Below are 15,912 nucleotides of genomic sequence, written 5' to 3' on the forward strand. Positions count from 1 at the left end.
ACAAGAACAGCAAAAAAAAAAAAAAAAAAAAAAAAAAACATATAAAAATAAAATATAATTCAAAATATTAGTAAATACTAAAATAGCAATAGCACTCCTATTGCACACACTACATGAATTATGCACCAAGGAATAACACTTCCAACAAGTAGTTTAACAAGTAGTCTAAATGAATAAATAAACTCCCACCCTCTCGCACAGCATATCTTGAGAGAGAAATATCTACCCTCTACAATTTCACACACCATTTAGTGGCTGATGAATGGTGCATGAAATAAAACAACTGCCCACTTGCTGGGCACCACATGCGAGGGGCTGTAATTTCACAGATGCACGAAAACAACTTGCTGCCAGTCTGCATTGTTTGGACACAGTAGAGTCTGCGTACACTTGCTGCATGTAATGAATTCCACACATGAACTTCTGGCTGTGGTCCCGTGCCAGTCGTCTGGTGACCACAAAGGCGGAGATGCCATAACAAGGATTTTTTTTCACAGTATTTGCAGTATGGAAATCATCTTTTGTCTTTGACACCGTAAAGCATCACATCACAATCGAATGGGTGGAATGTGGATCTAATTCTTTCTGGTTTACACAACATACTGAGCACAATTACACCATTTCCACTGTAAGTATGCATTTTAATATTGTCACATGCACAATAGAGGGTAATAAAGCACTACATACCTTGATTTCCAAGATGATGATGAAATGGGTGGAAACTGTCATCCTTCACAGGGTCCTACTTTCCAGGAGTCGTGGGAAAGGTAAAGGTGCATGCTTATATTTGAGGTATACAACTCAAAAGAGCACACTATGATCCCACATTATACTGTATTATACCATACTATACTATTTTGCACTATAGCACAATATATTATCCTTCACAATATTATAGTGATTCTACACAATACATCATACTGTACTACACAATATATCACACTCAGTGAAGTCCATTACACTATTGCACATTACTGTACCACATTCTCATTTCACATTACATATCTAAGCGTTATTATATGAGAATGCAAGAAAGCAATCTGTCAGTTTCGGAATCAGATGAACCTGTCAAATCGATCAGGTGCTGATGTTGCTCGGGCGCTCAGGTGAAATGATGCGCGTCACAATCGCGAGCTGTTAATGCTCTTTTTGTCTGAACTTGCACCGGCGAAACATGTTGCCACAAACTCACATAACTGGAATAGGTTTCTCTGTTCAATGTCTGGCCGGTCTTGCTTGCAAAAACGCGCCGGTTTTGTTGACATTATGCAAAAATGGCACTGGATAAAACACACGAGCGCGTAACGGATGGCACGAAATGAGAAAAGACGCACCTTGACGCCGCACACCGCCACTAGTGAGATACAGATCGCAGAAATCAAAGCGCACTTGTCTCACTCAAGTGCACTTGAAAGTATACAGTGGCATCATTCATGAGTTTCAAAATCCACAAAGATAAAGGTCCAGAAGTGCAGACCAACCTGTAGCGTGAGCAGATTGCCGTCAGCTCCACGGAAACAGTGCGGACTACAAGCAGCTGATGCGCGGCATGAGTTCATAAGACAGCACGGGCGACACACTGATATTTATACACACCTCCAGACTCCTGCTTTACACTGTTTACAACGCCGGTGCGAAGCCGCGCCCACTGCGCGACGATTGGTCGGAAGAATCCGAAGGCACGCCTACTTGAATCTGATTGGCTCAACGGATCCCTGTGCGGTTCAAGACCTCAATGTACAGTATCCAACTAAACACTGCACATGCTTCTGGCTGTAAATGAGATGATTAATCATTAGGGAGTATGCAAAAGGTCATGGCCAAAAAATAAATAAACAATACACTGAAAACTGCACTTATGATTGCGTCCACAGTAACAGGTCATGATGAGACTTCAGTTCTATTCTGCTCACATTTCAGCAGATGCTTTTATTTTATTCAAAACAACAACAACAAAGGTGATTATATTTAATTTACTTGTGTTGATTTAGAAGATGCTTTTATTCAAAGTGACTTGCAAATGAGGAGCGCAATAGAAGCCATTCTAGTCTCTGATGGAAAGATGTGCTGGTAGTTATTTGTGGAAAGCAGCACTGGTATCGAATCCTAATGATTATGAATTATGTATGACCCGATAGAGAGGGAGAGAGAGTTGACTCATACTGCATAAAAGTTATCAGTTTTAATCCATAGAGGTCGCTATTATCATTGTCCCAAGAGACAGAAAACTTCATAAAGTGGCATCCTGTTGTGATTCATGTTGACTTGAGAATTCAAACTGAATTTCCAAATAAACAGGTGCTCCTAAATGACTCATGCAGCTGCATTTAGCTTTCTTCTCTACACACTGAAATCTGCTTTGAGAAGCATGCTGAACAAAATTATAATCACTTACTGAAAACAATGTAATGGGCATATTTTTTTTCAGAGGGGGTTTGATCTATTTAAAGGGGTCATATGATGCGATTTCAATTTTTCCTTTCTCTTTGGAGTGTTACAAGCTCTTGGTGCATAAAGAAGATCTGTAAAGTTGCAAAGACTAAAGTCTCAAATCCAAAGAGAACTACTGTATAAAATTAAGTCAGCCACACCTACCTAAAACGGCTCGTTCGAACACGCCCCCACATACCTACGCGGGGCATAGAGGAGAAACAATAATGTACAGTATGTGGAAAATAATGTGTTTTTTGAACCTTAAACCGCATAAACACATTTCATTACACCAAATACACAAAATACTGTTCTTTTTAGCAACATCATATGACCCCTTTAAACAACAGATGGACTTCACTGTTTGCCTAGTTAATGGAGGCTGTTTTACATCTCCGATCAATAGTAGTCAAGATCTGGTTACTATGCAGGGAATACGAGGATGTAAAATACAATGAACAGCATGCATATAAAAAGTCCTACTCAGCAAAAGAATTAAACATTAACATGACTACCAATTTACGTGTCAGCAATGATATTGTGGAAGAAGAATATACTGCACATGAAAAAATAAATATAAAAGAATAAAATAAAATATCTAAAATAACAATTAAAATTTTTACATACATATTTTATATATTTGATCATTTTATATTTATTAGTATTAAAACCAAAATTGAAAAAAATGAATATATATGAATATATATATATATATATATATATATATATATATATATATATAGTAAAATAAAAACACACAAAAAACAGCAGTCTCTTTCACTTCATTTCTCATATGCACACTTACATGTAGCAAGTTAATTTTAAATGTATATTTTACATTGTTATAGGTTGTAAAATAATCATACTGCTCTCTGTTGCTTTTGTAAATTCAGGAGTTGTGATGTGGCCACATTTAATTTCACAGAGGACTGATGGTATCATCTCCATGAATGATGCATTAATATTAGCAGACATCTAAAATAAATCTCTCTGGATTTAAATTTTACCCATACATCACACACTTCAAAATCCCACTGTTATTGCCTGTAGGACACACACAACCACATACACACACATGCATGTAGGCTGAGGATATTTATTTGATATTCAGCAAACATATGAGAACACTACAACAGCATTCCTATTTGAATTAGCAAAAACTCGCTAAGGACTCCAAACAACAGACAAAAATACCATGGGGCTCATTAAATGCAGTGCTGAAAATTAGAATGCACATTGTTTTTCCTGGAAGGAGATTATCCCAGCAGAGATGCTGACGCTGCCTCGCATTGGCTTGCTGAGATAGGTAAATACCTTGTCCTCCTTTGCATTCAAGCGTAAGGACATCAGAGTTCACTTACTCAAATCTCCCTGCTACTGAAAAAGGTGAAGTTTAATGGCCCCCGAGGTTGAACGCAAGTCAGTGTGACTGCTGACTCTGGAGCTCTGCATGCAATTTTCTGTCTCTAGATAAGGTGCAGACAATCAAAAAAAATCATAAATTAAAGGGGTCATATTATAAGGAATCAAATAGCTCGATCTTTTGCAATAAAATAACTCATTGTACAATTATAAAAAGAGGGGGGGAAAATCTTCCCCAGTCCCCAGCTAGAAGATTTCTGACATATGAAACTCAAAGCATTAATATATGACTGCCTATTTATATGTCAACGATGCTAATGAGGAAGCAGGATATTAGTAAAAACTATGAATAAATATGAATCTTACACATTTTTTCTATCCTAACCAACATAATGTGACCTCAGAAGAGAGAAAAAAGTATGAAACAAGCCCTTTAAATCAAAATGGCATGGCATATGAAACAGAATCAATCTCTGTCTTGTTGATTGAGGGTTTCATTTGGAAAGTCTGCACTTGGTCCTGGTTAAACATGCTTCAGTTCTCTAATAAAGACAAATGCAGAGCAGTCAGTGTGAGCCTGGTTCCCATTCCCAACGAATCTGTCACTTCTCCAAGTCTGGAAGAGCGGCCTGCGTAATGCTCTCCGGAAAGGTAAACTTCCTGTGCGGATTACGCAGGGCAGACTGAGATGCCTCTTGTCTGGGTGTCTAGGGTGGATATCTGCCCAGCGAAGTGTGGGAACTCCTGCAGTCCTCCTGGGAATGTGGGACACTGGATAACAAGGGATCGGACATTGGTCTACAATGACCATTTCTAATCTTAAGATGCTCTGCTTCATTTTTCTAGCCCTTATGTCATGGAGAAGACTGTTAAAACCATCCATATCGAGGAAGAACTAATGAAAAATAAGTAAAAATCTAATGGAACCCAAATGGACCATATTTACCTTCTCAATGTATGTTTTTGGTCTTACACCCCACCTTTCCCCTCACTAAATATCCTATTTCACATGCACCATATTAGCATTTCATGTTTACTTTAAACACCTACACACCTAAAGCAAACAAAAATCATAGCATGTATCCACTTATTTTGAAACGCAAATGCTTTTAGCCACTGCTTCATTAGCCACAGTAGGTAAATAACTAGAAGAATAACTAAGAATTGCCATAAACGGTGTAACTCTTTCCGCTACAAACCAGTGCGTTTATGATAATGAAATCAAATAAGTTAACAAATACCAGTTTGCAATGTCAAGCGGCATTAGACTGTTTTTGTACAGGTAAAATAGCTCATTCAAGTTATGAACTCCGCGCCCAGTCTCACGTTACAAATAAAGTGGATACACACCCGTGACCCAGTGGCTTCTTGGACTTCCACATTCGCTCTCCCCAACTGTTTGGATCAGCAGACATGTTCAACCTAAAGCTCTGCCAATTCCTCGCCCTCGCAGGACTTCTGGACCCTGGCCAATGTAAACCGTGACTGGCTCTAACAGATGAGGCTTATTGGTCTCTCCAGTTCCACCTGCCTGTCGCGTTTCAGTGCATGAAGAGCGTGTGCGTTCAGTGGCAGATTCAGAACTCAACTTTTACAGCTTTTCTCTAAATGAAAATGGCTTTTACAAAGTGAGGGACAGAGATAGAGCAAGAACAGATGGAAACTGTGGAGCAAGAACCAGCAGGGAGACTATCACTTATAGATAAGGCAAAAAAAACAAGGCTAGGTTCACTATGGAATACTGGCTTACTGCATACTGCAGTATATGTAGTGTTTACTGCCTGTTTTTAAAAACAGTAAGTGAAACAAAAGACATTACCCAGCTAACAAAATTATGTTCCAAGAACGTTTTTCTGACATTGCCATTATACGGTGTAAATTGTTATTTCTAAATGTTCTCTGAATGTTCAAAACATCCAATTTACAGGTTTTAGAAACGTTTTTTCTTGGTAATTGACAATAGAGAAATCATCACAGAAACGTTCCATTTTATAATTTTGCAAGCATTATGTGAACATAACTTTTGAATGCTTTCTGAATGTTCTGAAACAAACAAGTAATAAAGTTAAATATGTTAGAAAACATCCGACTAAAATGAATGTTTTTGAAACGCTTAAAGGGGTCATATGATGCTGCTAAAAAGAACATTATTTTGTGTATTTGGTCAAGTGAAACAGAATTACCTAGCTAACAAAAATATGTTCCAAGAACGTTTTTCTAACTTTCCCCATTATGGTATGAAATTGTAATTTCAAAATGTTCTCTGAAGGTTCAAAACTTCCAATTTTATAAATGCTTTAAAATGTTTTTTTTTTTTTCCTTGGTTATTTTCAACATTAGAAAAATCGTTAAGTGAGCGTTCCATTTTATTATTTTGCAAACATGTGAATGTTACTTTTCTGAATGTTCGGAAACTAGTCATGTGTAAATGTTAAAGTCAAACTAAAGCATTTCAGAAAAAAACTCCATGAACGATGTATTAATAACATTTTGAAAACATTATTAAAAACCAGAAAACTTTGAATAAACATTCTATTAATAATGTTACTGTAAGAACATTTGTTCACAACTTTGAAATAACCTTACCAGAACATTCTGAGAACGTTCCCTGTTAGCTGGGCATAAAGATAGTGTCACATGACAATTGTTATTTTGCATTTTAAAAAACACACACACACAAAAAAAACATTTGGCTGGCCAATCAAATAATGGGCCAAGAAAGCCATTAAATTCACTTTCATTGAAATACGGACATTGAACACAGATAATGTGCATATGCAGAGTCTGCTCTGCACACTCCTGCAATAGCAACTGTATTCTAATCCAAACAACAGCAACTCTTTCAGTCTTGACACGGCACTGATTCACTTCACTGTTAAATTTAAGATGTTTGACGTTTGAAGGATCAAAGGAGGCGAGATGTTTTATGTAACTCCCATTATAACTGCATTGAGGACGAGTTCAGACAGGTGAGTCTCACACAGTGCTGACTATTAAAAATGCACAAACATGGAAAAAAAAAAACTTGCATTCATGACTTGCTTGACTACAAGACTTTGATTGGATAAAAAGTTCTAACTTAAAAATAAAACATAAGCGATAATTCTGTACATGGGTCTGAATCTAATTCACTGGAATCAAAAGTAACACAGTGTCCATAAATGATGTGTGGCTGTCAAAACTAGATCAGTCCCATTATAATCAATAGTACGGTCACGTCGCTGTTTCAGATGGACACCTACAAATGGGCCATTTCTATTTTTGATGCACTGCAGAACTACTTTCAACATTTGATTTTCTCCAAGTCTGATACAAAATCGAAATATCACATTTTTAACTATACATTTTTTTTTTAAGATCATAAAATCATAACCAGCTTGTACTCTTATAATAAATATTTGTAATTTTATTTATATATATGTTTGCTTGTTTCTAACCATATGTAGGCACAAGCTCACAAGGATTTTCAGAAAAGAAAACTGGATAGCAATTTTATTGATCACGTCTAGCATCAAACTATATTCCATCCCTCTGCAGAAACCCAACCTCCTCATGCTAGTGTAGAACAGAACTGATACTCTGTTCTGTGCCTGATAAGAAATCCTACAAAATCACTTTATGATGCATACATGACAATACGATCTGGATTTAGTTCTTATTATATTTCCATTATTATACTACTGCTAAAAACTTTGTGGTTGGGAATATTTAATGCACTTATTTGACCAAAAATACAGTAAAAACAGTAATACTGTGAAATATTATAATTTAAAATAACCATCTACTCTTTTTGAATATATTGTAAAATGTAATCTATTCCTGTGATCAAAGCTGAATTTTCAGCATCATTACTCCAGTCTTCAGTGTCACAAGATCCTTCAGAAATTATTCTAATATGCTGATTTGCTGCTCAAGAAACATTTCTGTTTATTATCAATGTTGAAAACAGTTGTGTTGCTTCAGATTTTTGTGGGAACTGTAATTTTCTTTCAGGATTCCTTGAACAGAGTTCAAAAGAACAGCATTTATTTGAAATAGAAACCTTTTGTAACATTATAAATGTCTTTACTGCTGCTTCCACTAAGAAAACATACCTGGATAAGCTATTTTGATAATCTAGAAATAGATACATTAGGCATTAAAAGCGGCTACCTTTTGGGGTCCTAGAAGCATCTTGCACAACACTCTGTAAGGACTTGAATTGAACAACTGCACACATCTGACCTTCTAATACATGCAGAGCTGTTTGCAGGTAAATTTTTTCAACCTAAAAGAAAAAGCAATAACATGTGTAACTGTAAGATATCAGATTGAGCATCATGGAGAAAAAAAAAAACTAGTTTGGGTTTCCATGCATCCTTTATTCCTTTATATGCAGTACAATAACCACTGTGTTGCAATGAAGCAACAACCAACATCAAGAACAATAATTTTCTCGCAGCACATTTAAGGCTTTAAAGACATATTTAAAAAACAAAAACAAAGAAACCTACACACAAAAGTGTCTGTACCAACTAGGGTTTTCTCTGCATTATATTTGCATACTGTGATTCCAGTGTCAATAAAAATCAAAGCTAAATACCATTTACTTCATATTTTACAGACCTATATATATATATAGAGAGAGAGAGAGAGGGGGGTGGTGTATAGTACGGTTATCTTACAAACCAGCATTAAAAGAGGTGTAAATATGAATAATTACTGAAAAAACATTGTAAAAATGTCAGTATCAAAAGCAATGACGGGCTCAGATGTAGTCAGTTTCTGCCATTCCTTAAAAAGAGTCTCAAAGAGCTTCCTTACAGCAATACAACAAGTCAAGTTTACCAACAACAACTTCTGCTATGCGTTAAAAACACAATCAGACGATCGCACCTGTTTGGTAACAATCGACGTCCTTCATTAGCGCAGAAAACACGTGTAGTGTTATGATGAAATGTCTACAAACACAGTCCTTCATTCGCCGTATGGGGGAAAAAACATTAATAATTATTTTTCCTGGGTTTCGTGATTTGTCCGATGTTTGGGAAACAGGATGAACGTCAAAAAGCGGTGAGGAGGTGCGGTACCTTATTTATATGTAGCGAAGGTTCAGTTTTCACAGTGATTTTCCCCATTAGAGTAGCAGCGAGAGGGAGTCCAGAGAAAATCCCATTTCTGAGAAATCATTGACAGGAATGTCAGAGCGAAATGTCTGAAAACATAAGGCTTATTATAAGGTCAATGCTAAAAGCAACAGAGAAAGCTTGAAATTTCACATTTTTAATAAAACCTACGATTAGAACGATGTAGTGTTTGCACCAAAACAATGCCCTGAATGCTGTGTTGCGACAAAGCACCGTGTTTCACCGCTGAAAAAAGACGATACGACTCTCTTCCCCACTGTATTCGAAGTCACAGACAGTACGTCTCATTATTTACGGGTCAAGTCACTTCCACGGGTCTTCCAGTTTTAATTAGCCCGTTACAATTATTTCGACCGAACAGTCAGCGGCCTTTACCACACAAATGCATGTCACACACGCACACACACACACACACAAACTGGCCATGTAAAAAGTCAGTTACTGGTTTCTCTTGTACTAATCTACTTGAAACATAATACAACGGAATGCTATGACATAATTACCACCAAAAAAAGATCATAGAAAAAAAAATGTATATATAATAACCTGAAAATACCTGCACAATAAAAGTGCAGTTTAATTAACCCTTGAGGAGCATAAAAAAAATCAAATCATCAAATGCAACTTATTGAATGCGGTGCAAAATGTCAACATTTCTTCATCAAGTATAAAAGAATAGAAAGTGGTTCAAAATCATTAAAACACATTTCCCCCGTAGGGATGAAAACGCCCCGCTCCTAAATATCAAGAGAGAGACTTCAGCTTTTTTCGTCAGCAAGTGCAAGTACTGATGGCGTCCTCAGCCCTGGGTAAAGGGGAACCCTACACGACACGCGGGAGTGTGTGTGCGCCTCGGCCTGCTGCACCGAGCCGCGTCTTCAGGAGGTAGCCAGCTCAAACGTGATGAACTGTTTGAGTCTCTCGAGGTACTGAGCGTAAAGCTCGATGTCGTTGTGCCCGGCGCCCTCCACCCACAGAGGCTCCACGGCGCGCGGGCATCGCTCGTAGATGGCCAAACCGTGGGAGAAATCGATCACTTCGTCTTCTGTGCCGTGGATGACCAGGACTGGAGACGCCACCTTTGACACCTTGTCGATGCTGAAACGTATAAGAGACAGAATTTATTTTATTATTATTTTTTGCATTTTATTGCATCATATCATTTAATCCACTTTACAGGTTTTCTGGTCAAGCAGCTCCAAACTAAGTCAGGAAGAGACTGTCTGGCACATAAAACAACATTTAAAGTTATCAACAACTGTTTGTTTTTACATGCTGTTTAAGGAGAAATATGAAATAAATGATACTACAATAATAAACCAGCATGGAAACATAGATTTCATGATTACAATTCTGTCAGTCAATTAAGTACTAGCTTAATATTAGTAATAAGTTAATGATTCTCAATACCAATTTCAATACTACAGCTAATATGCTGAAGAACACTCATTTTTACTGTTTAACTATATTCAAAAAATAAATACACTGAACAAAATTATAAACACAACACTTTTGTTTTTGCCCCCATTTTTCATGAGCTGAACTCAAAGATCTAAGACTTTTTCTATGTACACAAAAGGCCTATTTCTCTCAAATATTGTTCACAGTCTGCCGCTTTAAATTCTTGAGCTCGTTATTTCAGGATTGTCTCTGATTGGCTGTCAATGTTTTTATCGTTCATCAGCTGGAAAAAAATCGTTCTGAAAGTGCTTCAGTACTTAGTATGTCCTCCAGAACTTAAAGTATACTGCTCTGACCCTTCTTGGCACTGAGTGTACAAGTTCATGACAAATTTTCACATCTGTGCTGTTTAACTCCTGGAGGATGACCTCCCTGAAAAAATGCCCAATAATGCAGGGAATGAGGGGAGGATAGCATCTTCTGTTTCAGGTTCTTGTATTACATCACACAGTAGTGTGTGAATTCATGCCAGCATTGATAAAGCACAACTCCCTCACACCTTCAGCACTCATTCATCCCTATATAAAAGCTTTACTACCACTGAACGTCACTGTGGGTACCAAGCACTTCTCTCTGTACTCCTCCTCTAGCAACACCAGAACATTTTGGATGCTTTTGGATCCGAAATGATTGACTTGGTCTCTTGAGACCAGAGTATGGATTCCCAGAAGTCTCTATTTTGTAAATATGGGCCCTGGAAGAGGTTAAATGAGTTTATTTTGCTTTGGCTACAGTGGGTTATTCTAGTGACAACAACCATGCATGTCACTTCTGCAGGCTGCGTCATACTCTGTGAGATAAAGTGTCACTCTTTTCACAGCTTTTGCCGGCTCTGAGACACTTGCATGTTATTTCTTCTGCTCTTTTTCTAGCAAAAATTCACTCATCACTAAATGAAAACTTAAAGTGAAGACCTGATTATTTCAGGAGCCTTATCACAAGTCCATTATTTTTGAATGTTGGTGCTACTTCTGCTATTTTTTCATACTTAAAACAATAATTTGGTATTCCTCTTGTACCATTGTCTTCTTTTATGCTAAGAAATAAGTCACCTGACAGTTCTCTCCCAAGTGGTTCCACTGCTGCCAGCATTAAGTCTGAGTATGATTCAGTGGGCTATATATAGACTTGTGCCGGTATTCGGTAATGCGATATATCACGGTAATGAATATGCACGATATTGTTATCGTGGGCACTTCTAAATACCGTGAATAATTATATATTACAAATTATTCAGAATTTTGAATGCATTTTAAGAATACTTTTCCCATAAACTGGTCAAAATGCACAACATGGCAGTATGCTGCGTGAAAGACGCGTTCGCACACAAGCGTAAACAAGCGCGGACGTGAAGCACATGGCGGAACATGTGAGATGAAAGCGCACTTTCACTCTCTGACAGCAGATGGCGCTAATCTGCTAAATGCCAAATACTTAAATATTTAGACTTAATAGGCTATTTATTTTCAAACTTTTTTTTACATTTTAATCTGGAAGTGCACTGTAGTTATCGTCCTTGGTGTGAACAGGCCTTAAGATTCAAAGAAATTAATACTTTTCAGCAAGGATGCATTAAATTGATCAAAATTGACTGTAAAGACATTGACAGTATAAAGTTTCTAAATACTTCTTTTAAACTTTCTATCCATCCCAAAAAAAAAAACAAAAAAAAAATCGGGGAAAAAAAAGGGGGGAAAAATGAAGCAGCACGTGTTTTCAACATTGACAATAATCATAAATGTTTTTTGAGCAGCAAATCAGCATATTAGAATGATTTCTGAAGGATCATGTGACACTGAAGACTGGAGTAATGATGCTGAAAATTCAGCTTTGATCACAGAAATAAATTACATTTTAAAACACATTCAAATAGAAAACAGTCTGTTTAAATTGTAATATTTCCCAATATTACTGTTTTACTGTATTTCTGATCAAATAAATGCACAATGCAGTAATAAAATGACAAATAAAGAAGTCTGTCTGGCAACACAAGACTATACATGTGTTAATTCTTACACTCACAAAATGTGGTTTACACAGCATTTGTCTTATTCAGCATATTGTCAATAGTCATATAACTGCAGTAAACACAATTTATGATGGTGTTCATAGGTTAATATCCACACCAGCTCGTCCACGGCTACTGCAGGCCTGCTAACTCGTGATCCTCACAGGACAGTCCAGAGGAGAGTCAAACAGGCATGCTAATTAATTTGTCGCTCAGCATGCCTAATTGTTGCTTATTTTCCTCATTGGTGCACAGGCAATCAAATTTGATTAAGTGAAGAGATTAATGCGTGACAGGCTGATGGAATAATTACACCGCCTATGAAGAATGACGCAGTTATCCAAACACTAACCAAATAAACATGCAGAATGAATTTCAAACCAACACATTCCAGTGGATGAGTGACAGTGTAAATACTGTATTTTTATCAGGCAACACACAGGGGAACGCTTTGTTAAATTGATAGGGCAACTTTTATTAAAAGAACCATTTTTCATTCTTTAGCCAGTCAGTCTTTCCCTCTTTAAATCCAAAGGATCCAAAAGTCATTAGCGAATAGTATATTTCATGAGATATAATAGCACAGCTTAAGGATCCCATGACCAAGGAGGTCTATAATTCAGCACAGAGAAAAAAAACTCGTCTTGAGTTTGATCACTTTTGCATGCAGGGCCACTTAGTGTTATATAAGATGGTGCTATAATAAAACAAATGGAATGAGTCTCTCATTTTTTTGCTTTTTTTATTGAAAGGGTCACTTCTATGCATTCAAAGATTTTGGTTTAAAGGGATACTTCACCCAAAAAACGAAAATTATTTCACCAAACAGTTGACGGTAGCCATTGACTTCCATAGTGTTTTTTCCCTACTACGCAAGTCAATGGCTACCATCAACTGTTTGGTTATCAATATTCTTCAAAAATATCTTCTTTTGTGCTCGACAGAAGAAAGAAGACTAAGACGACTCACTAGAGGGTGAGTAAATGCTGACAGAATTTTTGGGTGAACTATCCCTTTAAAGTAGCAAGGAGATCGGTAAAATAATCCATGTGACATCAGGGGTTCAACCATAATTTTACGAAGCGACGAGAATACTTTGTGCGCAAAAGAAAAAAAAAAAAAAGACTTTATTCAACAATTCGTCTCCTCTCCACTTTGGAGAGTATCCACTGAACGCAAACAGCGTATGCTATTCTGTGTCAGCTGTGCCACGCGGATACATTTTCTACATTGTTTGTGCTTTGATTTGAACGTAAAACAACAAATCCGTGTGGTGCAGCTAAAACAGAAAAACATACGCTGTTTGCGTTCAGTGGATACTCTCTAAAATGGCGCTACGGTGACACGGAAGAGACGAATTGTTGAATAAAGTTTTTTTTTTCTTTTGCGCACAAAGTATTCTCGTAGCTTCGTAAAATTACGGTTGAACCCCTGATGTCACATGGATTATTTTACCGATCTCCTTGCTACGTTTCTGGACCTTGATCGTGTAAGGACCCTTGCTGTCTATGGGAGGGAGGGCTGTCAGAATACATAAAAAATATCTTAATTTGTGTTCCGAAGATGAACAAAGGTCTTACTCTCCACAAAAATGCAGGGAAATATGCAAACATGACCAAGTCACAGCACATTCAGAGGGAAGGTTCATGCACTTACTGAAAACACCAGAACATGAGCTGCTCACGTGTAGCAAACAATGACTCAATTTGCTCTATAACACACGAAACAAAGGACTATATACTTTAATTCAAATATATATTCAGTGTCTTGAAGTCAGAGAGAAGATAAAGCAAGAAAGCACAGCTGGTGCATCGATACTGCGGAAAATGCGTATTGAAAGTTTCAAATATTCAAAATCAACATGTATTGAAAAATCAATACACTACTGACTGGGAGTCTGTTTAAAAAGACGCTCATGTTTCATTGGAGTTCAAGAGTTCATTTGAAGAAAGCTAAGACAACATGATCCAAGGAGCAGGAAAGGGAAGGGAAGCAATATCGTAAGAGCAAATATGAGATGAGACTCCGTCTCTCTTTTCCTCTTTACCCCTCGCCAGTCTCCAAGAGACCTTGACTGTAGGAGTCAGCCCTCGCCGCATTTTAATATTCAAACCATGCCACACTGCAGCCGGCAAATCTACAGAGACAGGCGAGTCATTAAACTTTCATTCAGCCTGACTGTCCATTCACAACAGGCTTTGCGAACACCCACCAAATTCTCACTCACACACCCTCCCAAGTCCCTCGAGTCTGCTGGATCTGGAATCAGTAACTGGAAGAGAAATCCTGGACTTGGCAATGGTGGCTTCCTAAACTCAGACCACCAGATTTGCTTCCAGTCTTGCAATCATATAATCTGAGGATTGTTCAGGGTGTTGTGTTTGTTTGAAGGAGGCGTTCATGCTGACAGTGTTTCAGTGGTGTAATGTTACGAAGTAATAATACTTCGTTACAGTACTTAAGTATTTTTGGGAGTATCTGTACTTTACTTGAGTTTTTATATTTCAGCCAACTTTTACTTTTACTCCACTACATTTCCTAATTAAAATGTATACTTTTACTCCGATACATTTCCCCGAAGCATATTCGTTACTTACTACAAAATAGTCAGAAGTCAGAAAAACACGGACTGCAGGAAAGCATGTTTGACGAATCAGTGGTCTGGCGTTTGCAAGATAGACACCTAAAAACACCTTAGTGCATGTGCAAACAAGTGCGCACACAACAGTGGATGATTCATTTTCCACTCAAGTCCAGGCTGGGGTGTGTGCGATATACAGTATATCTGCGATACTATGGTAAGTGTTGTTGTAATGATGTGCGATCTGACATTATCAAGTACGCTATATCACCAAATCACACACACAGAGTGCATGCACGTTGATTTATTAGTCTATTAAAACTCAAAATTCCAGGCATTCAAAATTGTAGACGGCAAAAATGCTTCTGTATGCTTTTTATATTTATACAATTTAATATAGTTAACTTAATAAATTGCAGACGGCAAAAATGCTTCTGTATGCTTTTTATATTTATCTAATTTAATGTAGCCTAGTTAACATATGGCGCTTTTCCACTGCGTGGTACGACTCGACTCGGCACGGCTCAGCACGGCACGGTTCGGCTCGGCACGGTTTGCGTTTCCACTGCAGTTCAGTACCGCTTTAGAGTGGGTGGGATTATTCACATGTCGTTATAGTTGCGCCACCTCTACTACCTCGACTCCTAAAAAAAACTTTTTCATTCCGCGTCGCCCCATCAAGCTATGCAGTGGAAAAGTACCATTAATCACACAAAGAGAAGCATTTTTCTGCAGATATCAGCATAACACATTTAATAATCATTTTATAGAAGTTCAGTAAAGCAATAAGTGACTTACATTTTAGAAATAATATTGCTTGTTTTTGCTCAATTTTGCCAACGAAAATAGTTCCAAACAAAGGTTACAGCACTGTTTTGCGTCTCTGAGCAATGGACGGTGTTTACTTATTGAATGAATCAGCTTTTTGAACCAATCGGTTGATA

At 37.4% G+C, this 15,912-nt stretch overlaps 2 protein-coding genes across 2 annotated transcripts in view; both read right to left on the reverse strand.

Moving 5' to 3' along the window:
* The window catches only part of LOC107709486 (cell migration-inducing and hyaluronan-binding protein-like), a 66,075-nt gene extending 64,507 nt beyond the window's left edge, over nucleotides 1-1,568 (reverse strand). Inside the window, exons 1-2 of the mRNA XM_016513978.1 lie at nucleotides 1,482-1,568; nucleotides 688-742 (exon numbers count right to left, since the gene is read on the reverse strand). The gene's annotated coding sequence lies outside the window, so the exon portion shown is untranslated. The remainder of the gene's footprint in view (nucleotides 1-687; nucleotides 743-1,481) is intronic.
* A 6,571-nt stretch (nucleotides 1,569-8,139) lies between these two features.
* abhd17c (abhydrolase domain containing 17C, depalmitoylase) overlaps nucleotides 8,140-15,912 on the reverse strand; it is a 48,483-nt gene continuing 40,710 nt past the window's right edge. Inside the window, exon 3 of the mRNA XM_016513996.1 lies at nucleotides 8,140-10,016. Within this exon, the coding sequence (XP_016369482.1) occupies nucleotides 9,797-10,016 (220 nt within the window). The 3' untranslated portion in view covers nucleotides 8,140-9,796. The remainder of the gene's footprint in view (nucleotides 10,017-15,912) is intronic.

The sequence above is a fragment of the Sinocyclocheilus rhinocerous genome, unplaced genomic scaffold (genome assembly GCF_001515625.1).
Source record: "Sinocyclocheilus rhinocerous isolate Xijiao unplaced genomic scaffold, SAMN03320098_v1.1 scaffold1467, whole genome shotgun sequence".
NCBI classification, from domain to species: domain Eukaryota; kingdom Metazoa; phylum Chordata; class Actinopteri; order Cypriniformes; family Cyprinidae; genus Sinocyclocheilus; species Sinocyclocheilus rhinocerous.